Raw genomic sequence first — 25,153 nt, 5'->3', positions numbered from 1 at the left:
AATTATGTAGTTATTAAGAGATCTCTCATGATAGCACATTGTTAGTCAGTGACAAATATCAAAGCTGGGCTTGGTTAAAACTCTGGATGGGAGACCAAATGGATAGCTGTGTTGACCAACTCTGCAGTAGGCGCTTCTGCCCAGTCTATTGTTTTTTTAACGGATAGTGGACATAACGTTGAAGATCAGACATTGTTTCAAAGGTACAAATTAAACAGATTTTATACATGGTTTATCTATGTGCAAAATTGTTTACCATGATTACATAATTCTGTGGTTGAAAATTCACCCTCAAAACAACAGTTGATTACTTTTTGCAAATCCAATGTATTTTCCATAGAAATAAGAATGAATAGAAAGGGCGTCACCATTCAAGTCAATGATGGCATAATGGGTGGACTGGCAGCCATTGAGTGTACCCATGCCAGGAAGTAAAAACAGGAAGTTTACCTTTCAATCTGTGCTGTGATTTGTTAAGTCAACTCAATTGATATTAAAAAATGGCATTCCATGAGCCACATTAGTTAGCATCATTTGAATGAACATTCTACATTACCATGGCAATCCAGCATCATTTGAATGAACATTCTACATCCTCATGGCAATCCAGCATCATTTGAATGAACATTCTACATCCTCATGGCAATCCAGCATCAGTTGATAGAACCTTCCAAAATACCATGGCAATTATTGCATCACAATACCAGGCAGCCATTGCGAGTGTACGCATGAGTTAACCAGTTAATTAATTGCCAGGGTTAGAGGTTCCAAGCCTATTCTCTTCATTCCTATGGTATTTTCCAAATATACTGAACAAAAAATATAAGCGCAACATGTAAAGTGTTGGTCCCATGAACTGAAATAAAAGATCCCAGAAATGTTCCATACCCACAAAAAGCTTCTTTCTCTCAAATGTTGTGCACAAATGTGTTTACATCCCTGTTAGTGAGCATTTCTCATTTCCAAGCTGTTCCATCCACCTGACAGGTGTGGCATATCAAGAAACTGATTAAACAGCACAATCAATACACAGGTGCACCTTGTGCTGGGGACAATAAAAGGCCACTATAAAATGTGCTGTTTTATCACAACACAATGCCACAGATGTCTCAAGTGCTGATCGAGCGCGCAATTGGCATGCTGACTGCAGGAATGTCCACCAGAGCTGAATGTCTCTACCATAAGCCACCTCCAACATCATTTTAGAGAATATGGCAGTACAACCGTGGTTACACAGATCATGTATAACCACGTCAGCCCAGGACCTCCACATACAACTTCTTCACCAGACCTGCGGGACCGTGTGGGTTGGGAATTGTTGCATGTTGCGTTTATATTTTTGTTCAGTACAAAACTCTAAATACATCTCATCTTGATGTTCTGATGCCGTTAGGCAATGGAAAGTATTGATTGGGGACTTATTTGTGGAGGAATGTAACTTTTTTTCCCTACGTTACAATACATTGACAAATTATAGTGAAACAATGTTGATTCAACCAACCAGTTTGTGAACAGTGGGATCATGATTCCTTGAAGGATATTTTGCAGTTGGCTACATCCTATACACAAAACAACAGGGCCCCAAGTCAGTCACTAGTACTTTAGTACTACTGCAGTTGTAAAACAGATTCAGTCCTCCAGGGCTGCAGTGTCTGCTGTTTACCAGTGGCAAATATCAATGAGAATCATATGATGTCTGGATATCTAGTGTACTGGCTTTAAATACAATCATAGACTTAAGTTAGTTAATTAAACTGTACACAACTATGGTACACAATGATCAATCAGAAATGGCCTGGAGAGGAGAATACCAGAGGACTGCAGCCCTGCATCAAGTCTCTCTTTAAACCTCCAGCCCTATGGCCTGTTGGCAATCTATTGTCCACCTGCCTTTTGACTCTGGTCATTTCTTCATCTTCATGTCTGCTTCAATAGCACAGCGGCGCCCTCTGGTGCCCCCATCCTGCAGAGAAGAGAGGTTAAAAGGTGAAGGTCAGTTTGACACCAGGTTGAAAACCCAGTGATGGCTTGTGGTTGGCCCGTAAAAAAACACAAAGACGATCTCTCACCAGAGGAAATTAAGAAAAGAAAGATGAAAGGGTGGAAAAAACGAAAAGAAAGAAAAGCGATGGAACAGACAAGACGTTCACAGACGTTGAAGACAAAACCACTGGATACATGAAAAGACGTTCAAATACAAAACCACTGGATACATGACACACAACCAGGATGTGTCCATTTAAGAACCAAATACCGAAGGTAAAAAATGTAGTGACGGATGTGTATGTTAATATAAGAGTTGTGTGTATGCTTTTTGAGTGTTTGACTACAGGGGTAGTTGGTGTGATTTGCGAACTGTTTTATGCGCTTCTGAATATGAGATTAGTGTTTTGGGTGTGTGTGAGACAGACGGAGAAACAGAGCGTGCGCTTGACTTGACCTGGTGAGTTCTGACCTTTGACCTGAATACTTACAAAGAGAGAGAGAAGGAAAGCGGGAGAGGCCATTGGGACACTGTCCTGTAGGAGGACAAACAGTTAGTGAGAAAAGAGAGAACACACACATACCCCTCATATACACACACCTCTTCAAACACACCCAGAGTAAACAACAAACAAGACAACATTGTACAAACAGAAGAACAGACAGTCAAGTGATAAACACAGTAGACAGAGACGGACGGCACACACGGAGAGGGGGGAGACAGACAGCAGTAATGGAGAGGGGGGGGGGGGGAGACAGACAGCAGTAATGGAGAGGGGGGGGGGGGAGACAGACAGCAGTAATGGAGAGGGGGGGGGGGAGACAGACGGCAGTAATGGAGAGGGGGGGGGGGAGACAGACAGCAGTAATGGAGAGGGGGGGGGGAGACAGACGGCAGTAATGGAGAGGGGGGGGAGACAGACGGCAGTAATGGAGAGGGGGGGGGGGGAGACAGACGGCAGTAATGGAGAGGGGGGGGGGGGAGACAGACGGCAGTAATGGAGAGGGGGGGGGGAGACAGACGGCAGTAATGGAGAGGGGGGGAGACGGCAGTAATGGAGAGGGGGGGAGACAGACGGCAGTAATGGAGAGGGGGGGAGACAGACGGCAGTAATGAAGAGGGGGGGAGACAGACGGCAGTAATGGAGAGGGGGGGAGACAGACAGCAGTAATGGAGAGGGGGGGAGACAGACAGCAGTAATGGAGAGGGGGGGAGACAGACAGCAGTAATGGAGAGGGGGGGAGACAGACGGCAGTAATGGAGAGGGGGGGAGACAGACAGCAGTAATGGAGAGGGGGGGAGACAGACGGCAGTAATGGAGAGGGGGGGAGACAGACAGCAGTAATGGAGAGGGGGGAGACAGACGGCAGTAATGGAGAGGGGGGGAGACAGACGGCAGTAATGGAGAGGGGGGGAGACAGACGGCAGTAATGGAGAGGGGGGGAGACAGACGGCAGTAATGGAGAGGGGGGGGGGAGACAGACAGCAGTAATGGAGAGGGGGGGGGAGACAGACAGCAGTAATGGAGAGGGGGGGGAGACAGACGGCAGTAATGGAGAGGGTGGGAGACAGACGGCAGTAATGGAGAGGGGGGGAGACAGACAGCAGTAATGGAGAGGGGGGGAGACAGACAGCAGTAATGGAGAGGGGGGGAGACAGACAGCAGTAATGGAGAGGGGGGGAGACAGACAGCAGTAATGGAGAGGGGGGGAGACAGACAGCAGTAATGGAGAGGGGGGGAGACAGACAGCAGTAATGGAGAGGGGGGGAGACAGACAGCAGTAATGGAGAGGGGGGGAGACAGACAGCAGTAATGGAGAGGGGGGGAGACAGACAGCAGTAATGGAGAGGGGGGAGACAGACAGCAGTAATGGAGAGGGGGGAGACAGACAGCAGTAATGGAGAGGGGGGGAGACAGACAGCAGTAATGGAGAGGGGGGGGAGACAGACAGCAGTAATGGAGAGGGGGGGAGACAGACAGCAGTAATGGAGAGGGGGGGAGACAGACAGCAGTAATGGAGAGGGGGGGAGACAGACAGCAGTAATGGAGAGGGGGGGAGACAGACAGCAGTAATGGAGAGGGGGGGAGACAGACAGCAGTAATGGAGAGGGGGGAGACAGACAGCAGTAATGGAGAGGGGGGGAGACAGACAGCAGTAATGGAGAGGGGGGAGACAGACGGCAGTAATGGAGAGGGGGGGGAGACAGACGGCAGTAATGGAGAGGGGGGGAGACAGACAGCAGTAATGGAGAGGGGGGGAGACAGACAGCAGTAATGGAGAGGGGAGATGGGAGCATGGAGCCTGTCTACAGATGAAGTGTAATGGCAGGGAGGTTAGGAGAGAGGCAAGATACGATTATTGGGGCATGAGATGGGTACAGTCTGTCCGGCGTCAATTGTACATGTCTTGGCTCCTTGGTGTCGTTGCTGGACTCAGAGGTATGTGTGTGTGTGTGTTTGTGTACAGGCAACTGCCACAATAAAAGAAACACTGAAGTATCTGGAACTCTATTGGATGGATGCGACACCATTCCTCCACCAGAAATTCCATCATTTGGTGTTTTGTTGATGGTGGTGGAAAATGCTCTCAGGCGACACACTAGAATCTCCCATAAGTGTTCAGTTGGGTTGATATCTGGTGACTGAGACGGCCATGGCATATGTTTTACATCTCATCAAACCGTTCAGTGACCACTCGTGCCCTGTGGATGGGGCATAGTCATCCTATGGGGGCATAGCCATGGTAGCCAAAATAATGGCCTGTCCAGAATTTTTATACATGATCCTAAGCATGATGGGATGTTAACTTCTTGGTGACAGGGGGCAGTATTCAGAAATTCAGATGAATACGTGCCCAAATTAAACTGCCTGCTTCTCGGGCCCAGAAGGTAGGATATGTATATTATTAGTAGATTTGGATAGAAAACACTGAAGTTTCTAAAACTGTTTGAATAATGTCTGAGTATAACAGAACTCATATGGCAGGCAAAAACCTGTGAAAAAAATCCAACCAGGAAGTGACTTGTAGTTTTCTATCTAATCCCTATTCAAACTACAGTGCCTGTGGGGTCATTTTGCACTTCCTAAGGCATCCATTGGCTGTCAACAGTATTTAGAAACTTGTTTCATGCGTCTACTGTTACTGGGCAGAGAATAGGAGCTCAGTCAATCAGTGGACTGCCTGGGACCAGGGAGTTGTTTACTGCACGGGCACACTGGCGCGCCGCTCCTTCTTTTTCCTCTGTAATGAATACGCCATTGTCCGGTTGGAATATTATCGAAGTTGTATGTTAAAAAGACCCTAAGGGTTGATGGTAAACATCGTTTGACATGTTTCTACGAATGGTAATGGAACTATGACTTTTCGTCTATGGTTTTGCGCTCTCGCATTATGCCTTTGGATTAGTGATCTGAACGCGCGAACAAAACATTTTACATTTTAGTCATTTAGCAGACACTCTTATCCAGAGCGACTTACAGTAGTGAATGCATACATTTCATAAATTTTTTCCCTCCGTAAAACGGAGGTATTTGGACATAAATATGGAGTTTTTCAAACAAAAATAACATTTCTTGTGGAAGTGGGAGTCCTGGGAGTGCATTCCGACGAAGATCAGCAAAGGGAAGATTTATAATACTAATTCTGAGTTTAGTTGACTCCAGAACTTGGCGGGTAACTGTATAGCTTGCTTTGATGGCTGAGCTCTGTACTCAGAATATTGAAAAATGTGCTTTCGCCATAAAGCTATTTTCAAATCTGACACAGCGGTTGCATTAAGGAGAAGTGTATCTATAATTCTTTCAATAACTGTTGTAAATTTTATCAACGTTTCTGATGAGTATTTTTGTAAATTGATGTGCTCATTTACTGGAAGTTTTGGTGGGAATACATTTTCTGAATATCACGTGCCAATGTAAAATGGGGTTTATGGATATCACTTTATCAAGCAAAACATACATGTATTTTGTAACATTGAATCCTGGGAGTGTCATCTGATGAAGATCATCAAAGGTTAGTGATTAATTTTAGCTGTATTTCTGGTTTTTGTGACGCCTCTCCTTGCTTGGAAAATGTCTGTGTGGTTTTTCTTGTCTCGGCGCTGTCCTAACATAATGTAATGCTATGCTTTCGCCGGAAATCATTTTTGAAATCGGACACTGTGGTTGGATTAAGGAGAATCTTATCTTTAAAATGGTGTATAATACTTGTATGTTTGAGAAATTTGAATTATGAGATTTTTGTTGTTTTGAATTTGCCGCCCTGCTTTTTCACTGGCTGTTGATAGTGTGTACCGCGGGTGGGACGCTAGCGTCCCAGATGTCCCAGAGAGGTTAATTGCTTAATTAACTCAGGAACCACACCTGTGTGGAAGCGCCTGCTTTTAATATACTTTGTATCCCTCATTCACTCAAGTGTTTCTATAACTGTGGCAGTTACCTGTATGTGTGTATCTAGTCTTACCTTCTCCACGCACTCCCCTGGCTTGCGGCCCCCCTCGCGGCCTCTGAGGCTCTTGGTGGAGATGGAGGACTCTGAGGTTTGCATGATGAGCTGAGTGGCCAGGAACTGCTGCACATGTTCTAGAACATCTCTCTGCATCTCCAGGGCCATGTGGAACACGTCGTGGTCAGAGCTGTTGTACATCACCGCGTTCTGGAACATCAGCATGATGTCACGCTGGAACTCTGCTGTCGTACGGATCTGACCCGCCTCGATACTCTTCTTGATGGCCGACAGATCCATGGGTCTGGAGGGAAAGGGAGTGTGTGTATGAATGTGTGTGTGTGTGTTTTAGGGGGTAAGGTGAGCATGTACTTACATTGTTTAATAAATAGATTTTATTTTCACATGCACAAAACATATAATAGCAAACAAACCATTTACTGTTATAGAACTCACCTGTGTACAATGCTGTGGTAACCAGGGGCGATGTCTTCAGACACAGACTGAAGGAACACACTGGCGTACCTGACACAGGTAACAACAACTGATCTGTCAAATACTACAGTAGCTCAGACATGTTAAGTGATTGGCTGTTATTGGGGAAATGGTAAGAGCTGACCTGTGATTGGCTGCTGCTCTCCACACCAGCATGATGGCTTTCTTCCAGATCTTCTGAGCCTGAACAGCCTCCTGATCCTCTCCACATATTGAACTGAGAGAGACGGAGGGAGAGACAGAGGAGGGCGAAGGGTTAGTGAGTGATAGAGGGGGAGAGAGGTCATAAAGCATTCTTTAGGGTCATTCATTGCTTTATTCAGGCATGTGATGGAATGATCAGGTTAAGAGTTGCCATGGATACAAGGACCAGGGTTGGCCACTTACAACTGGGAAGAGGCGGGGCTGCTGGCTAGCGAATCAGCTGTGGTGTAGCGTTGGGAGGAGGGGCCATAGCCGTCCTCGCTCTCACTGGCTGCCGGTTCTACTTCTGATAGGTAGGGCCCCTCCCCCTCTCCACATTCCTTCATCTCCATTCCTTCATCAGGATCCCCGTCGCTCCCTCCATCCTCAACCTTCACTTCCTACACAAAGATACACAAGGAGAGATAATTCAACTGCACTTGTTAGAGGTGTGTGAGTGTGTGCTGTGTTACTGAAAAGAGGACAATTACCTTGGACTCTTTCCCTGATCCAGAGCTGTCTTCTGAGTCTAGGCAGGGTGTGTTTAGTTCTGGCTGGGTCCATTCCTCATTTTCAGTCTTCACAGCTGTGCTCAGGGCTCCTTCCTCCCCCAGAACTCCCTCCTCTGTGACCTCGCTTCCTGACAGGCCATCATCAGCGACAACAGAAGGGGCCACGTTTGTCTGCACTGTTTCTTGTCCCTCACAGTCCTTCCCGTTCCCCTCTTCGGCTTCCCCCCTTCCACTCTCTGTCTGTGGCTCCAGGCTCCCAGGGTTAGCTCCAGCCGCAGCCTGAAGCCCATGTGTGGGGTCAGACTGAACCATAGGACCAGGCTCTGAGGCCTTCAAGTCCTGGGCCTCCCATGGACCTGAGAGGGAGTGGCCAGCAGAAACAGCCTCCTCACACAGAGAGAGAGCAGCCTCCACTGCTGCAGCATCTAGAGCCTCCACAGAGTCATCCACCTGAGAAATACAGACAGACAGACACAGAAAGACAGAGACACAGAGAGAGAGGACTGTGATGTGTGCACAAAAAAGGTCTGCTTACTACAGAGATATCTAGGTCAAAAGCTGTATCCCACCCTCTCAAATTCCCCCGCCCCCCACACACACACACACACACCATGTACCTTCTCCTCTATGATGGAGATGATATCTCCTACTGTCTCCAGGTCCAGCTCATCCCCCATATAGGAACCAGGTACATGGTCCTCCTCCATCACCTCTGAGCCTGCCTCTTTGACTGAACACACAGTGACAAAGAAACACGCACGTGTCACCACTAGTCTCACTGATTACAAATCAGAGGAGGGTTCCTCTTTATATACTAGATATTCCTTCCTTCCTTCCTTTTTCTAGAGGGAAGATAGAGACAGGTGAGTTTAGAGAGACACACTGACAGACGAGGGACAGTATTAACCTGTGTTGGGTGGGGCAGGGCTGGGCAGTGGGGATGTGGGGGGCACTGTTTCCATTGGACACACCAAAGTACATCTAATAAAGGACAGACGCACTTTGCTTCCAACACATTTAAAGCACAGAAGCACATACAGCACTAATACTTAGCATCCTAACACACATCAAGCCAAACACATAACAGCCAGCCTGCCAGCGAGAGTGGTTACTTCACGGTTGCCATAGTTACCTGCGATGGCGACCTCAAAGTCTGCTGTGATAGCGGGGGTTGTAGTAGGAACTCCTCCGTTAGCCAGTCCTGCAGCATCCCCCTCCACTACCTGACAACATCACGTCAACAACACACAATATCCCCAATTCCCTGTTCTCTAAAAACATCTACATCACCTGTTTTTACTGAGCAGCTTGGTAGGATTTAGATGCACTATTGTAAAGTGGTTGTTCCACTGGATATTATAGGTGAATGCACCAATTTGTAAGTCGCTCTGGATAAGAGCGTCTGCTAAATGACTAAAATGTAAAAAAAAAAAAAAATGTAGGATGTACAACAGCATATTACTCCCTAGAATAGACAGGAATTTCCCCAACACCAGTAGCTTGTGAAGTCAAACTTAACCCGAACCCTCTCCCTTAAACAGATCCACCCAATATAATCCAATATAACCCAATATAATCCAAATACTTTCATTCCTTTTTACCGCAAATCATCCCGTTTCAACTTCCTTTTGTCGTGTATTTCTCACCAGTCTGGGGCTAGCAGAGATCAGGCTTCCTTTCTTCAGTAGCTCTGAGAGGAGAGGGGAGGGAGGCGGCGTGGACTTCTGACTGAGGAGCCTCTTCTGTGGGGAGTCATCTACCAGAGACCCCAGGCTTCCCTCCTTAGGCCCCGCATCCGACGACGGTAGGAACACGGCTCCCCCCTGGGACTACGTGGACAGAAATGGGGGGGGAAGAAAATATTAATTGACCATTCCTCAATGACAACAAGAGACAAGCAACAACCAGCTAGAAGAGACACTCAAAACAGTACAAAAAAATTCTCTAAAGTTTATACCAAGTGTTTTATGCACACAGTGTTATGCTGACCAGGACTAAGACCCTTCCCTTACCAAATTGGCACCAGGGGTCTCCTCTGCCTGGGGCATGGCTGTATCTATTGGGGGTGTGGGGGTGTCTGTCTGTGCCCCCTCCATGCTCGTGGGACTGGCACCCAGAGGGGAGCGTATAGTGACACTGGACACCCGCTTGGGCGTGTTCTTAACCGTTTGGCGAGCTGAGACCGAAGAGAAGAAGGGTTATGATTACTGGTAGTTCTTGAGCCCTATCATTGTTCAAATCAGTGGTGTCCAAAATGTTTATTATTATTAGTCCAAAGCTTACCCTGATAGGATGTCTCTGTGGCCTTCCTCTTAAGATCTGCCTCATCCTCATCCTGCTTATTTTTCCTGCCAAACCAAAGACAAACCATTTTAACCATGAAACACAATCTTCACTGCTAAATCTGGTACAGAAAGTACACTATGAATTACAACGTAGTGTTTACAACAAATAAAAAGAAAGGCATATTGTTGGACAGACAGGCATGCAGACACAAACCAAGAGACAGACAGACCGGTTTCTTACTGTGTTATGTCTGTCCACAGCTCCTCTAGCCGTGAGTCCAGATGTCCTGTCTGGATCAGATCCACCTCCTTCTTCAGCTTTCTGTCAAAACAGGAAGTACAGGGCCAAAGGTCAAGCATGGTAAATCGAGTGTATAGAGCATGTCTGTCATCTATAACGGCTTTGAACAGGGATAAATATTGGCTATGTATTGATAGTGAAGGTTCCACTGTGTATTTGTGTGTGTGACTACATTTGTATGTGTGTGTGAGCGGGAGTGCATGTGTGTACTGACCTGTATTTGTCCTGTGTGTCTCTCAGTAGTTTTTTCAGCTCCTCTATCCTCTCGGCGGTGAGTCTCCGTACGATCACATCCTCGATGGTCTCCACCACCTCACCCTTCTCCCCACGCTTACGCCTGAAACAGAGCCGTACATCAGACACATGAATAGCTCTGACGACAGCTGAAGTGCTGCCTCCGCAACAGAATACTCCAATAAAGAAGATAAAATGTGTGTTTGTGTACTAACTTTGGAGCCTCTGTGGTCTCCAGCAGCTCAGAATACTGAGAGGCACAGTGCTGTGGGGGTCAGAGACACAGAAAGCTGGTTAGATATATAGTAGCTGACCTTTCAACCTTGTTCATCATGACAGAGATTAATTGTTTTGTGTCACAGTGAGTCTGACTATGAAATGGGGACAAGCTTGTCGTCTGTCTCATACCTTCTGGGAGAACCAGTCTGGAGGGCGGCCTGGCTCTGAGAAAGGCTTGATGGCTCTGCTGACTGACACCCTGAAAGGCAGACAAAGTGGCAGGAGGACAATCAAGCATATAAATTACCACGTAGAAGAACATGTAGATGCAGTCAGCGACAGATTGAAACAATTAGTGTGTTTGTTTACCAGTTTTGGTCACCGCTCCTCATAACAGAGGAAGCTAGGCATAGTTTCTCCCTCAATGACCACGGCTCCGTCGGGCCAACGGACAGCCTCTTGTGTTCTACATAAAAACAGATAAGGCAATTATGACGCTTGGAATAGGTAGGCTAGTAATAGAGAGAAAGAGAGATGTCACAGCTCGCGGCACAGGGGGAACCAAAATTAGGTCAGAGCTCAAATATAGGCTAGATAATTAACTAGCTAAACACCGTCTACACAGCCAGCAAGCTACAATATTGTTGTTAATGCAAATAAGATTTTGAGCTATCTAGAAAAGCATAACGTCACCACTTAGCTAGCTAGGTAATTTAACACAATAATTGCTTTGGTTGTTTATCATATTCGGCTAGTAAGGTGCGTGCTCTGCAGCTAGGAACACCTATTGTTATGAAGCTAGCTAACGTTAGCTAGTGGCGCGCGCCTGGCAAACTAACAAAACCCAGGCAGAGCTAGCTAGACAAAAATAATGTATAAAGCTAGTTACGAAAAGATTGTACATTACATTTGAAATGTATGTATACGTTGTAGCTACACTTGCAAGCTAACAAATAATACTCACTCCCGACTCCACTCGCCATTTCTTTGTGGACAGGGCCTCGCCACTAAACTTCCGCCGGAATCATTTCAATGTAGCACAGATGTGGAGAATGACATCACAATAACTCACATACCGCTTGTAGGGGGATTAGCTCAAATGGTAGAGCGCTCGCTTAGCATGCGAGAGGTAGCGGGATCGATGCCCGCATCCTCCATTGTTTCCTTATTTTTTATTGAATGTGATATAATTAGCTTCTGAAGTAGTTTGATCAATTCCATTTCCTTCGGTGTTACACTTTTAGAAACGGATGTTGCTGCAGCTGTATTCTCAGATACACTGTATTATATCATTATGTTGATAATATTATTATTATCAACATAGCTCTATATAAAACTTACACTGTAAATGCCATTAGTCATCATCTCTGAACATGAATGGAGGATTCGTTCAAATTGTAAGACGCTTGCTTACCATGAGCGGTAGTGGGTCAATGCCTACTTCCTTCAAATCTTTACTTTCCATCTATGACTAGGCAGTGCCAGTGAAATGGAATATGCTTTGTAATTGCTGTAGTAAAAACGGGGATTAGCGCAAATGGTAGCGCGCTCGATTTGCATGTGATGCCTGCTTCCTCCAAATCTTTATTTATTTTAGTATTTTTTGCTCTTCTTTATCAACGGACCCAATAATTCCGGACCCCACCGTATGTGAAAACGACAGGTTTCTATGATTTGTAGTCAAAAACATGCACACCAGATGATGTCAAAAGTGTTTATGGATGATGTCATCGGAGAAACTTGACATGTGATTTTAACCAACTATGAGCAGGCAAAGGTTACTAAATCACATGCTACTCATCAGATGATGTCATACGTGTTTCCTATGACATCAGAAACAGAAACCTGCCGTTTTCACATGTTGATGTTAGGGTGGTGCTGGAGAAGTTGACAAGTGGGAAACAATCAAAGTTATTTATTAAGCCCTTTTTACATCAGCAGATGTCACAAAGTGCTCATACAGAAACCTAGCCTAAAACCCTAAACAGCAAGCAATGCAGATGTAGAAGCCTGGTGGCTAGGAAAAACTCCCTAGAAAGGCAGGAACCTAGGAAGAAACCTAGAGAGGAACCAGGCTCTAAGGGGTGGATAGTCCTCTTCTGGCTGTGCTGGGTGGAGATTATAAGAGTATCAAATCAAATTTTATTTGTCGCACAGGTGTGGTTACATACAAGCCCTTAACCAACAATGCAGTTTTAAGAAAATACAGAGAGAAACATATTTTAAATAATTAAAATAATTAAAGAGCAGCCGTAAATAACAATAGCGGGGCTATATACAGGGGGTACCGGTACAGATTCAATGTGCGGGGGCACCGGTGTCGAGGTAATTGAGGTAATATGTACATGTAGGTAGAGTTATTAAAGTGACTATGCATAGATAATAAGAGCGTAGCAGCAGCGTTGAATAGGTGTAGTGGGGGGGTAGCCATTTGTCTGGGTAGCCATTTGATTAGCTGTTCAGGAGTCTTATGGCTTGGGGGTAGAAGCTGTTTAGACACCTCTTGGACCTCGACTTGGCGCTCCGGTACCACGAGTACATGACCATTACGTTCAAACGTTCATAGATGATCAGCAGGGTCAAATAATAATCACAGTGGTTGTAGATGGTGCAAAAGGTTAGCACCTCAGGAGTAAATGTCAGTTGGCTTTTCATAGCCAAGCATTCAGAAGTAGAGACAGCAGGTGCGGTAGGGAGAGAGAGAGAGAGGGAGCAGGAGAGGTTGAGAGAGGGTCGAAAACAGCAGGTCCAGGGCAAGATAGCACATCCGGTAAAAGGTCAAGGTTCCATAGCCACAGGAAGAAAAAAAAGAAACTGGATCAGCAGCACGACCAGGTGGGATGGGGAGAGCCAGGAGACATCAGGCCAGGTAGTCCTGAGGCATGGCCCTAGAGCTCAGGTCCTCTGGGAGGGGAGAGAGAGAAAGAGAGGGAGAGATGGGAGAATTAGAGGGAGCATACTTAAGTTCACACAGGACACCAGATAAGACAGGAGGTTTACACCAGATAGGACAGGAGATTTACACCAGGTAGGACAGGAGATTTACACCAGGTAGGACAGGAGTGTTACACCAGGTAGGACAGGAGTGTTACACCAGATAGGACAGGAGTATTACACCAGATAGGACAGCTGAAGAAACATTTCTCTTTAAGGAGAGCTGAAGAAAGCACACGTTTTCTTCAGGAAAATTACCCTTACTAGTTCCTTTGTAGTTTCTGCATTGTGTCATAAGAACCATATAAAGTATTAGTGAACAGTTAGTTGCTCTGAGGTTTATGGAACATCATTTGGGGGGCGCGGTGAGATTTATTTAAGATACTCTATAAAGATGTAGGGTTTCAGACGTTTTCGGAAGATGGTCAGGTAATCAATCCACTGTCCTAAAGTTTGTGGGAAGCTCGTTCCACCATTGGGTTGCCAGGACAGAGAAGAGCTTTGACTGGGCTGAGGGGGTGTCACGCCCTGGCCATAGAGAGGGTTCTTGTTCTCTATTTTGGTTAGGCCAGGGTGTGACTAGGGTGGGCATTCTATGTGCCCTTTTCTATGTTTTGTGTATTTCTTGGTTTTGGCCGGGTATGGTTCTCAATCAGGGACAGCTGTCTATTGTTGTCTCTAATTGGGAACCATACTTAGGTAGCCTTTTCCCACAGGGTTTTTGTGGGTAGTTAATTTCTGTTTAGTGTTTTGCACCTTACGGAACTGTTTCGGTTCTTCTTTTGTTATTTTTGTTTTAGTGTTCAGTTTATTTACCTGTCTGGGCTAGGGGGCAGTATTTTCACGGCCGGATGAAAAACGTACCCAATTTGTCAACGTTTATGATGAGTAGTTTTGTAAATTCACCGGTAGTTTTTGGTGGAAATACATTTTCTGAACATCACGCGCCAATGTAAAACGCTGTTTTTGGATATAAATATGAACTTTATCGAACAAAACATACATGTATTGTGTAACATAATGTCCTAGGAGTGTCATCTGATGAAGATCAAAGGTTAGTGCATAATTTAGCTGTGTTTTGGGTTTTATTGACACATGTCCTTGCTTGGAAAATGTCTGTGTGATTATTTTTGTCTATGTACTCTCCTAACATAATCTAATGTTTTGCTTTCGCTGTAAAGCCTTTTTGAAATCGGACAATGTAGTTACATCAAGGAGAAGTGAATGTTTAAAATGGTGTAAAATAGTCGTATGTTTGAGAAAGGTGAATTATTACATTTAGTTGTTTTTGAATTTACCGCCCTGATATTTCACTGGCTGTGTCCCGCAGGTGGGACGCAAGCGTCCCACTCAGCCCTGAGAGGTTAAAGAAAGCATGAACACCTACCACGCTGCGTTTTGGTCCGATGATTCTTCCTCTTCAGACGACGAATACTGTTACAGAACTACCTACCACCAACGGACCAAGCAGCGTGGTATGGAGGAGCAGAGGGTTCAGGACTCCTGGACGTGGGAGGAGATTTTGGACGGAAAGGGACCCTGGAGACAGGCTGGGGTGTATCGCCGGCCGAAGGAGGAACTAGAGGCAGCGAAAGCTGCGAGGCGGCGATATGAGGCAAGGCAGCGCAGCAGGCACGAGAGGCAACCCCCCAAACATTTTTTGGGGGGGCACACGGGGAGATTGGTGGAGTCAGGCGATAGACCTGAGCCAACTCCCCGTGCTTATCGGAACCCAGCGTGGTACTGGTCAGGCACCGTGTTATGCTGTGAAGCGCACAGTGTCTCCAGTACGTGCTCATAGCCCGGTGCGCTATATGCCAGCCCCCCGCAATGCCATGCAAGAGTGGGCATCCAGCCAGGGCGGATTGTGCCAGCTCAGCGCATCTGGTCTCCTGTGCGCCGTTTCGGCCCAGGGTATCCTGCGCCGGCTCTGCGTACTGTGTCTCCGGGGCGCTGGGAGGGCTCAGTTCGTCCTATGCCTGCGCTCCGCCCGTGCCGGGCGAAAGTGGGCATTCAGCCTGGAAGAGTGGTGTCAAGCCTACACACCAGATCTCCGGTGCTCCCCCACAGCCCGGTCTATCCTGTGCCTGCTCCCAGAGCCAGGCCTCCTGCATGTCTCCCCAGCCTGGTGAGTCCTGTGCCTGCTCCCAGAGCCAGGCCTCCTGCATGTCTCCCCAGCCTGGTGAGTCCTGTGCCTGCTCCCAGAGCCAGGCCTCCTGCATGTCTCCCCAGCCTGGTGAGTCCTGTGCCTGCTCCCAGAGCCAGGCCTCCTGCATGTCTCCCCAGCCTGGTGAATCCTGTGCCTGCGCCCAGAGCCAGGCCTCCTGCAAGTCTCCCCAGCCTGGTGAGTCCTGTGCCTGACTCCAGTCCGGAGCTGCCAAGGTCGCCCACCTGTCCGGAGCGACCAGAGTCGCCCGCCTGTCCGGAGCGGCCAGAGTCGCCCGCCTGTCCGGAGCGGCCAGAGTCGCGATGATGATTCTTCCTCTTCAGACGACGAATACTGTTACAGCGGGAGCTGAACCCCTGTTCCCCTTGCTGCTCCGTAGGCAAGATGGAGGTAAAATGAATGCGAGCTTTGACTGGAAGCCAGTGGAGTGTGCAGAGGAGCGGGATTACATAGGAGAACTTGGGAAGGTGGAACACCAGGCAGCTGTGGAGTTCTGAATAAATTGCAGGCATTTGATGGCACAAGTGGGGACCCCAGCAAACAGAGTTGCAGTCCAGACGGGAGATTTCAAGTGCCTGGATTAGGACCTGCGTCGCTTTCTGTGTGAGGAAAGGTCGTACTCTACAGATGTTGTAGAGCATGAACCTGCAGTAGCAAGTCACTGCTTTGATGTTTGCAGAGAACAACAGGGCGTTGTCCAGGGTTCCGCCAAGGTTATTTGCACTCTGGTAGGGGGACACTGAGGAGTTGTAAAACCGTGATGGAAGGATATTGGAGGGAGCAGGCCTTTCCCGGGAGGAAGAGCTTGTTGAGGTTGAGCTTGAGGTGGTGGGCCGACATCCAAGCTGAGAGGTCTGCCAGGCACCTGAGTGTCTGATGGGGGGAAGGAGAAAACTAGTTGAGTGTCAACTGCATAGCAATGATAGGAGAGACCATGTGAGGACATGACGGAGCCAGGTGACTTGGTGCATAGAGAGAAGAGGATAGGGTCTAGAAACGAGCCCTGGATGGCACCAGTAGTGTGAGCATGTGGTGCAGACACAGATCCACTCCATGTCACCTGGTAAGAGCGACCTGCCAGGTAGGATGCAATCCAAGAGTGTGCAGAGCCTGAGACACCCAGCCCTGAGAGGGTGGAAGGAAGGATCTGATGGTTCAGTGTCGAAGGCCGCTATACCTCCGACATCGGCAAAACATCAGCTAACCTGTCTCAACTCTCCTCCACCCACTAAAGCTAATTCATGCTGTATCTTTGCTGGTTAATTGGCACCCTAAACAACCGTTAGGCACAATGCCCCTTTGATACAAGTTTGAAGCATTTGAATTAATTCCAACTGCAGCCTCTGTTTATCCTTATTCCATACACCTCTCTTTCTTCTCTCTAATTTCTCTGTGACCTTTCTCTTCCTTACCCCTTCTCTCTCTTTCTCTCTCACCCTGCCATCTCTCATGGGACTGACTCCTGCTAAAATAAAGGTTAAATAAAAAATAAGTGAAATGCACATAAAAATCAAGTGTTTGAATTGGGTCTTGTGTCAGATGAACTGTTGGGTCCTCAACTTTAGTATGTCTAGATGTAACTGAATGAAGAAGAAAAATGATACACACAGACCAAAAAGATAGATCACCATTTAAGTGCTTTATTAAAAGGTAAAACAAAAATAACAGAAGTCATACGTGTATGTATATCTAGATATTTATACATAGCAAAAATAATTGGCATGTAGCACAGTTCTCTAGCACGTACAAGCACAACAAGCTAAATAGAAAGTGAAAGAGAAGCATTTTCATACCAGGAATCAAAGCAGTCAATTTCACTTTTGTCCTAGAGTGGGGGAGAGAGGAGCATAATGGACAGCCTTCTCTCCAACGGAAATGCTTTTAAACAAACCCAATATTTTACCTGGGTGCAAGTTTGTTCACTCCTTGGCTTTGCCTTGCCAAGCAAGCAGAAACAGGCAACTAATAGTTATTTAAATTAAAGGGACAAATTCTGTAGTCACTTCCCATGAATGAGATGTATGTTTTTTCTTTCACATCAACACGCACATATGTACATTATGATACTGATCTTTGAATCAGTTGTTAAAAAATTGGGAGCCTTGACCCCCAGTCTTACCCCCAGTCTACAAGAAAGTTGTCCTCTCCTCTGTTTACAGTGGAAAGGCCTTGGACCAATCCACTGAGACCCAGTCCCTCCACCACCTCTAGGACAAGTGCCATGGCAACAAAATGATTGGCTTCCAAAGCAATTGAAGAGCATTAAATGTACAAGTTCGCATGAACAGAAGTTTTCGTCAGGGATGTTTGTTTCGCAAGTGTGTGTAATTGTAGTAAAACCAGTTTTTTTTTTATCCAGATCTGACTAAAATCCTGTGGAGAATTCAGATATATTGTTTTTTGGATAATGACAATGAGTAAAGAAAAATCCCTTCTCACAAACCGAATACACATGAATAGCAAATTATTTCCTGTTTTTGCGCACTACTGACATCCATTATTTTCCGACTGTCAGCTGATCCGAATGTCATTCCCTAGACAGACAGCAGGTGGACCACCAAATTCACAGGTTCTTCTGCACAACGACTTGCATGCAGAACGATGGGACTGATAGTGTAGAAAATCCTAACACAGTTTGATCTTGAAATCAATCTAGTTTTATATAGGGTTGCAAAGGAAGGGTATATTACATTACAATTTCAAAGTTTACCAGTAAACTACCTGAAATTTGGTAAATTTCAAGGATTTAATGTAAATTATCACAAAACATCTAGTGGCCCTTCTGGGTACTTCAGATGACCACAAGTGTCTGTAATGATATCTGGCCCTCTGTGTGGCCTTATCACATGTCAAATAAGATGATTTTAATATTTTTTTTAGATTCAATGGCAAAGCTGTAAAACATTCTTCTAAATATAAACCATCAACTTAGTGAATACCACTGGTGTTTAATATGAGGGTTTCAGCATGAAATATCCTTTCTATATTTTTTCACACTTAATTATTTTACAAGACTATGTCAATATGTCTTTGTTGTAAATGTTTTGCAGCTAAACTGGTGTCAGTTTAGTCTATAGTTAGAAGCATTGCAGAATTAATTGAAAATAATGCAATTTTTGATTACATTCTAATTTAATAAATGTTCTCTTGAATCATATCTGCTAGAAACTAATGGACAATATGGATACAGGTATACAAAATGAATACTATATATGAATACTTTTTAAAAAAGTTATTGAAGTATAAATGACCAAAGTTATCATAGGTTGCCATATATTAGCTATTAATTACCAAAAAATACAGAAGATTCCAGTAACTTCGTTAAATTACCGGTAGCTTTGCAACCCTAGTTTTATGTAAGCTACCATTCTGATTTACTGTGTCACTGTCATCAAACAGGAGAACACCTGATGGAAATGGAAATATCATTCATTTGTTGACTAAAGGTAATATGCATATAGTTCTATTAGTTCTAACTATATGCATATAGTTCTATAATATCTAACTATATGCATATAGTTCTAACTATAGTTCTATAACTAAACTGGTTCAGGATCAGACATAGCTGGACTTCTAAATGCGCTTCTATAAAGTATGGCAAACTACAAAGCTTCTTTTTGACACATTCTGTTTTCTCTTAACAGCGAGGCACCATCATGTTTTGATAGGAGCAGGGCACATATAAAACAAAACCAAAGACACATCCCTCAAAAACAACTCTCTTTTGTTACACTGTATTAAAATGATAATTGTTTATCTGTATTTCTTAACAATACAGTAAATTAGATTTTTTTATCAGTTCTTTTCTCTATATTTATTCAAAATAAATTCAGAATATTTTGACTTACTTATGTACATAAGTGCAAACGAGGTGAATATCACACATTCGTACACTGGTTGAATCCCCTAAAGCGCCAGCGAGCATCGACATCTCCCAGCACAGCTGGGCAGGCCACAGGGGGAAAGAGACTTCATACTGAGGACCAATCCAAGAGCTCGGTGACATCAGCACTTCCTGTCCAGGTGGACAGAAGGCCTATAGTATAAGCCTATGAGCCTAGGTGAAAATTGTTGGCAATACAATGCATAGAGACGACGCATAGCAAATTCTGTACAGCATGTATGGGCCAGTTCAACTCCAATGTAATGTGGTGATCAAAAACAGCAAATCAAATCAGGTCATAAGTCTATAATGACTCAATTTAGCAGAATTATTTCAATCTTGTATCCAGTCCCAAAGTCTCTTTACCCTCCTGGTATTTAAGGTGATCACTTTAAAAGCTGAGATGCGTTCTTACTCTCCAAAAAAACTAAATACAGAAATAAAAACGAATCAAACCCAAAAGATAAACAAACAAACCACCTGATCTCCCCAGAGGACCTTTGGACATTAAGGATTTAACTTGACTTTTTCTTACAAAATATTAAATCATCTTGCAATCCAAGACAATCTAACTAGACATTCCCTTTCTGAATAAGTTAATGTTGTACATTATTTCAATTCATATGTGAAAAAATTCACAATTAAGATTGACAAAGGTAGCCATGTTGTCGTTCTGTTGCCACAGCAACAACAACAACTTACTATTAATAAGTAACAATGAATCTATCATTGTATAGATACAAATGTATATATTTTTTTATATAATTTCTATTTTTAGTTTTTCTTAAATGGAAACTACACAAACTATTAATTAAGTATCAATGAAGATTATCTTATTTTCATGCTATGACTATTTTTTTATGTCGAATAAACAAAAACATTTCTAAATGGGTGAAAATACCACTAACAGTTCTGTCCATAAATAGTCACATCTTTGATATTGTAATTTAGGAATTAAGACAAAAAATGTGACGGAAATTCGATGAAGTACCATTAAGAGAGGGAGAAACTTTGGAACATAATGGTAAAGGATGAAGAAAGAAAGAAAGAATAATATATTTGTACCAACAACACTACAATTACTCTAGCTAACTATGTTCTTGTACAAGGAAAACACACCTCTTAAACATGTAAGTTTACTTAAAATGCTAACGCCCCCCCCACGAGGCACATTTTCTTTTTCTTGAATCAAGTATTTTGTTATTTCCAGCTAGATAGTAGTTGGAGAAGGCATAATGATGTGACAGAGAGGGGGGGAGAGAGAGAAGATAGATTTTCATCTTGGCTGGGCAATGCAAGTCCTTCAAAGCTATACAATTTAGACAAAATGAATATGTCTAGACATTGTAATATCAATTTCATTGATTAAGAGAGGACCATTTCTAATATGCATCTGAATGCTTCAAAGAAAGGGGGAAAATGCAGGGACCACACTTGTCCAAAGATATTTCTGAAAGTACTCATCACACTCACAAACATTTAAACATAAACCTATATAAGAATACACACACATACTTAAAACATTTCTTAACACAGTATGTTGTCTTAACGTGGTTTGCATTTGACCTCTTAATAGAAATAGCCTATATAGTGAATCATTACATTTCAACATGCCGCTCGAGTTTTTGCGCTATTAGATACATTCACCACGTAAATGACATGACTTAAACATGAATAGCTTCCTGTCAATATCCATTTCCCCCCAGATGTGGAAAACGTCTCAACATTTCCACATGTCCAACTTAGTAATTCAGTGTCTAGTCATTAATTAAAACATTTAAACACGCCACCCACTCAGTCTGATTACTTTTTTTTTATCTCATCAAAAGACGAGACAGCACAGCTGTTACAAAGCAGAAACTACAGAGACACGACAGATCTATGGCGCCAGACAGGCAGTGCTAGTCAACGGATCATCTGTTTTGAAAAGACTGAAAAGTCAGTTATTACAGTGTATGGACAGTGGTTGGTTTCAGAAGACTTGAAAACGAGTGAGAGGCACATTAAAACTCACCTAAACATATCAGCTAATGTATTGTCTCTCTCCATTTTCATAGCAATTCTGCTCCATTTTGTAATAATTCTGGATACCATTTTAAGACCAAATACTCGACTCCAGAACTGATCCGTTTCTCTTTCAGTCTCTCACTATCTCCTTCTATTTCCTCTACTTAGGTCGGTACTGTTCCACCAGGTCACTATATTTGTAGCATTTCAAGTCTGCTGATGATTGAAAGTAAGGACACAGTGACGATGATCAAATACATGATTTGCAGACGGAACAATTTCAAGCTTACTCAATATACTCCCTGCAGAACCACATTTCTTTTGTCAAATCCATTCCATTAAAATATTCTTAACACAATATATAGAAAAATGTATACCACTTACTCAAACATACTATTATGAATGCAGGAGATTGACCCCAAAATGATCTGCAAATATCAGTTGACGTCTGACAGAGAAAGGGACGGCTCATTGAAGGGGAAACATCCACTCAGATATCAATCTGATAACACTAAGGGAATTCTATTTAGGATACAGTATACACCAATGATTGGCACAGACAAACCTCCATTATAGAATCATTGGCACACAGGTAAGCATGCTAGACCTTTCAGACAAGCAAAGCAACTCCCCTTGGTTCCAGAAAGTTCAAGAAATAATTAAGTATTATTTCAGATTTCGCCATTGAATTTCATTTTTGGTTTCAATAATGTGTCCTTCCACGAATAGATTACCTTTTGGGTAGTGTAATTTTGTCAAAAATAACAATTTCACTTAATTGTAACATTCTGTCATGAGGAGCACATGTTAAAATTCATAACAAACATGTTTTCCCATCTCAAGAGGTTTAAAGCTGAAATCCGCATAAGGGAATAACAGCGCCATTCTTCGGCCCGAGCAAAGGTGATATTGTTTTGGTTTTGTTGATTAAGCGGAGGAGAATAGCATCCAGCATCGTGGTAAAAAACAATAGCAGTACATTGCTGTTCTATCATGCGTGCAATGACGTTCAACGATGTCAGAATGGAAATCACATTAAATAAGTAAAACATCTTCAGAAATGACAGTGAAAACATCTGAAAAACTTGGGGTTAAGTGAGTTCAAATCTTCTTAGAAGTTGGACAAACAAGACATGGGACATGGCAAAATGTGGATTTTCAGAGAAAACAAATAACTTATTTGAATGAAAATGGTTTTGTTAAGTTAGAGCATAGTCTCTCTAGACAGATGGGTTGCCTCCCACAACGCACCAATGTTCCAGCATACACTTCTGTACTAAAACAACGTCAGTTTGACAGAGTAAAAGGTGGAGTTGGGATATCCTTCTTTCTTACGTCACTGCCTTATTCGCTTGTTGCCCAAAATAGTAGCTAACAAGTTGGAGCTCACAGAGGTTATTTTAATGAGTGTATTTCACAAGTGGCTAGTTTGCATCAACTACCTTCACTAAAACCATTTCAAAGGTTTTGCCTGCAAACTTTGGTTTCAAATTGCGAAGTTCTGGCATGTCTGGCTGTACAGGCCATGGTAAGAGTTTTTCACAATTCCTGCCTGCATTCTAAGCCCCGCCTACCCAAACTTGTGACTGGTCTGTCTGAAGAGGACAATTTCCTTTTTCATGATTCCCAGTGCTGTTGCCCTAGGTCTGGGATTGACGAGACTAGTTAGAGCATCGATGTACGTGATCTAACAGTTCAATTGAAAGGCACTCTATTCGTGTAACGACCCAAAAATAATCTCATGAAGAGAGCTTGTCACAGGACCTAGGCCTCCTGAACAGAGACCTTTCGACAGGCAATATATACACAGGAGGAGCTATAGCCTTGTGTGTCAATAGAAACACTTCTCTATTCTTTGTCTGAGATCAAGGCTATTTGGGTCTTAAGTCATTGACTTCAGTTGTTTTGAGATAAGACATCAAATCTCCTACATAGCTGGGAACTCAAAAGGCACAGACAAATGAACATGGAGAAACATCAGATATGAGACCTTGGGTGAGATTTTTGAATTGGACCATAGGAGCTTAGCCTCTCTGAACTAAGGGAATGGCTCACATAATAACACACTGCTTTTAAGCTTCAGCCGTCTTGAAACGTACTGTAAACATTAAATGAGACGCAACACATTTCTTTGAAGTGAAAAAGAAAAGATGACGAAAACGACATTGCATTCTAGAATGATCTACAGGATCCAACCTCTGCAGACTACTTCTAGAATGATCCAACCTCTGCAGACTACTTCTAGAATGATCCAACCTCTGCAGACTACTTCTAGAATGATCCAACCTCTTCAGACTACTTCTAGAATGATCCAACCTCTGCAGACTACTTCAAGAATGATCCAACCTCTGCAGACTACTTCTTTCTTCTTGTCTGACTTTTCACTAATTTTCTTTCCAGACTGTCTGACTTTGGGGGAACCGTCAGCTGTGTAAGATTATACGACCTTACGCCTCATATCCTCAGCTTAGTCTCCAAGAGGATTTGCTGTTTTTAGTGTGTATGTGTGTTTGTGTGTTAAAGGTGTGGGTGTGTATGGCTGTAAGAACTGGGGAGCCTCTCCTTCAGTCAGCTCCTTCAAGTCAATGTGCATCAGTCTGGGCTGGCTTTACATCAACAGTAATGGGTCCAAGCTTTAGTATTGCCTGTGATAAATGTCAATAAAACCTTGTCAACTTTTTTATTATGTGAATACCTCCTAAATGAGGATAACACTACCTCTCACTTGGGGTGCACTGTAGGTTAGGCACATGTTTGTTGCATTCAAATAGTTGACTGTGGTGTTTTTGGGGCAGGGTTGGTTGGTTGGGGATGACTAAGGGTTTGATGGTGTTGTCGGGTGCTTTAACTGGGGTTTCACGGGAGGGTTACTGGGTTCAGCGCCACCGGAGCAGCCATCAGGAGTTTGGGGAGAGGGCAGAAGTGGGCTTCCATGGGGACGCACTGAAGGTCCACTGGGTCGGCACTCAGAACCTCTGAAGGGTCTACTGGAGGAGATGAGAGAAAATGGGAGAGAGAGCGAGAGGAGAGAGAAAGGGAGAGAGAAGAGAGGGGAAAAGGAGAAATGAAACCTAGAAAACAACTGGAGAGAGGGATCATTTCATTTCACCAATAGTAGTACAGTATTGTAATGCATCAACTTGCACTGCACTGATTCAGATGAATGATGATTGGCTAAAATAAATTGATAATAATTTGATAGTTGGAGCTTTATTGTTAGATTTCAGTGCAGCCTTGAATGTTATTGATCATAATTTGTTATTATAAAAAATGGCTTTACATCACCTGCTATCACATGGTTGGAAAGTTACTTATCCAATAGAACCCAGAGAATGTTCTTCAATGGAAGCTTCTCTAACATCAGATATGTACAGTGCAGTGTTCCTCAGGACAGTTGCCTTGGGCCGTTACTCTTCTCTATTTTTACAAATGATTTGCCACTTGTCTTACAAGAAGCTAAAATGACTATGTAAGCTGATGATTCCTCACTCTACATGTCAGCAC

General features: G+C 44.0%; 2 protein-coding genes and 1 non-coding gene across 11 annotated transcripts in view; 1 reads left to right on the top strand and 2 right to left on the bottom strand.

Annotated features, from left to right (window-relative positions):
* Positions 1–215: 215 nt before the first annotated feature.
* LOC106612110 (bromodomain-containing protein 8) lies at positions 216–11,746 on the bottom strand. Of its 2 annotated transcripts, XM_014212986.3 has the most exons (18): positions 11,623–11,746; positions 11,028–11,124; positions 10,848–10,917; positions 10,655–10,704; positions 10,420–10,542; positions 10,146–10,226; positions 9,903–9,967; positions 9,632–9,795; positions 9,266–9,448; positions 8,752–8,842; positions 8,237–8,349; positions 7,599–8,069; positions 7,312–7,508; positions 7,049–7,141; positions 6,886–6,954; positions 6,448–6,733; positions 2,475–2,519; positions 216–1,963 (listed from the first exon to the last, which is right to left on the bottom strand). In XM_014212986.3, exons 1-18 carry the CDS (start codon positions 11,639–11,641, stop codon positions 1,904–1,906), a joined length of 2,277 nt encoding a protein of 758 aa, XP_014068461.1. In that variant the 5' UTR covers positions 11,642–11,746; the 3' UTR covers positions 216–1,903. The 2 variants fall into 2 exon arrangements, with proteins under 2 accessions (XP_014068461.1, XP_014068462.1); XM_014212987.3 differs by lacking the exon at positions 2,475–2,519.
* Positions 11,743–11,815, top strand: trnaa-agc (transfer RNA alanine (anticodon AGC)). Its single transcript has one exon. It is a non-coding gene; the product is annotated as a tRNA-Ala (tRNA).
* Positions 11,816–17,379: 5,564 nt separating this feature from the next.
* Positions 17,380–25,153, bottom strand: part of mbnl3 (muscleblind-like splicing regulator 3) — a 75,325-nt gene continuing 67,551 nt past the window's right edge. For 6 of the 8 annotated variants that reach the window (XM_045724109.2, XM_014212976.3, XM_082956030.1 and 3 more), the window contains one exon: positions 17,380–24,633. In XM_045724109.2, the coding sequence (XP_045580065.1) occupies positions 24,616–24,633 (18 nt within the window). In that variant the 3' untranslated portion in view covers positions 17,380–24,615. Of the gene's footprint in view, positions 24,637–25,153 lie in introns of all 8 variants that reach the window. The other 2 variants (XM_045724106.2, XM_014212984.3) reach the window with 1 other exon arrangement.

Source organism: Salmo salar, chromosome 09 (assembly GCF_965601325.2).
Source record: "Salmo salar chromosome 09, fSalSal1, whole genome shotgun sequence".
Taxonomy (NCBI): Eukaryota; Metazoa; Chordata; class Actinopteri; order Salmoniformes; family Salmonidae; genus Salmo; species Salmo salar.
The sequence above is the reverse complement of the archived record's forward strand: the minus strand, read 5'-3'. Positions and strand labels throughout refer to the sequence as shown.

Coding starts and splice junctions, on each gene's coding strand:
- LOC106612110 (XM_014212986.3), bottom strand. Junction 8,843..9,265: donor TCTCTGCTAGCCCCAGACTG/GTGAGAAATACA, acceptor TGATGTTGTCAG/GTAGTGGAGGGGGATGCTGC. Junction 6,955..7,048: donor AGAGCAGCAGCCAATCACAG/GTCAGCTCTTAC, acceptor TACCTGTGTCAG/GTACGCCAGTGTGTTCCTTC.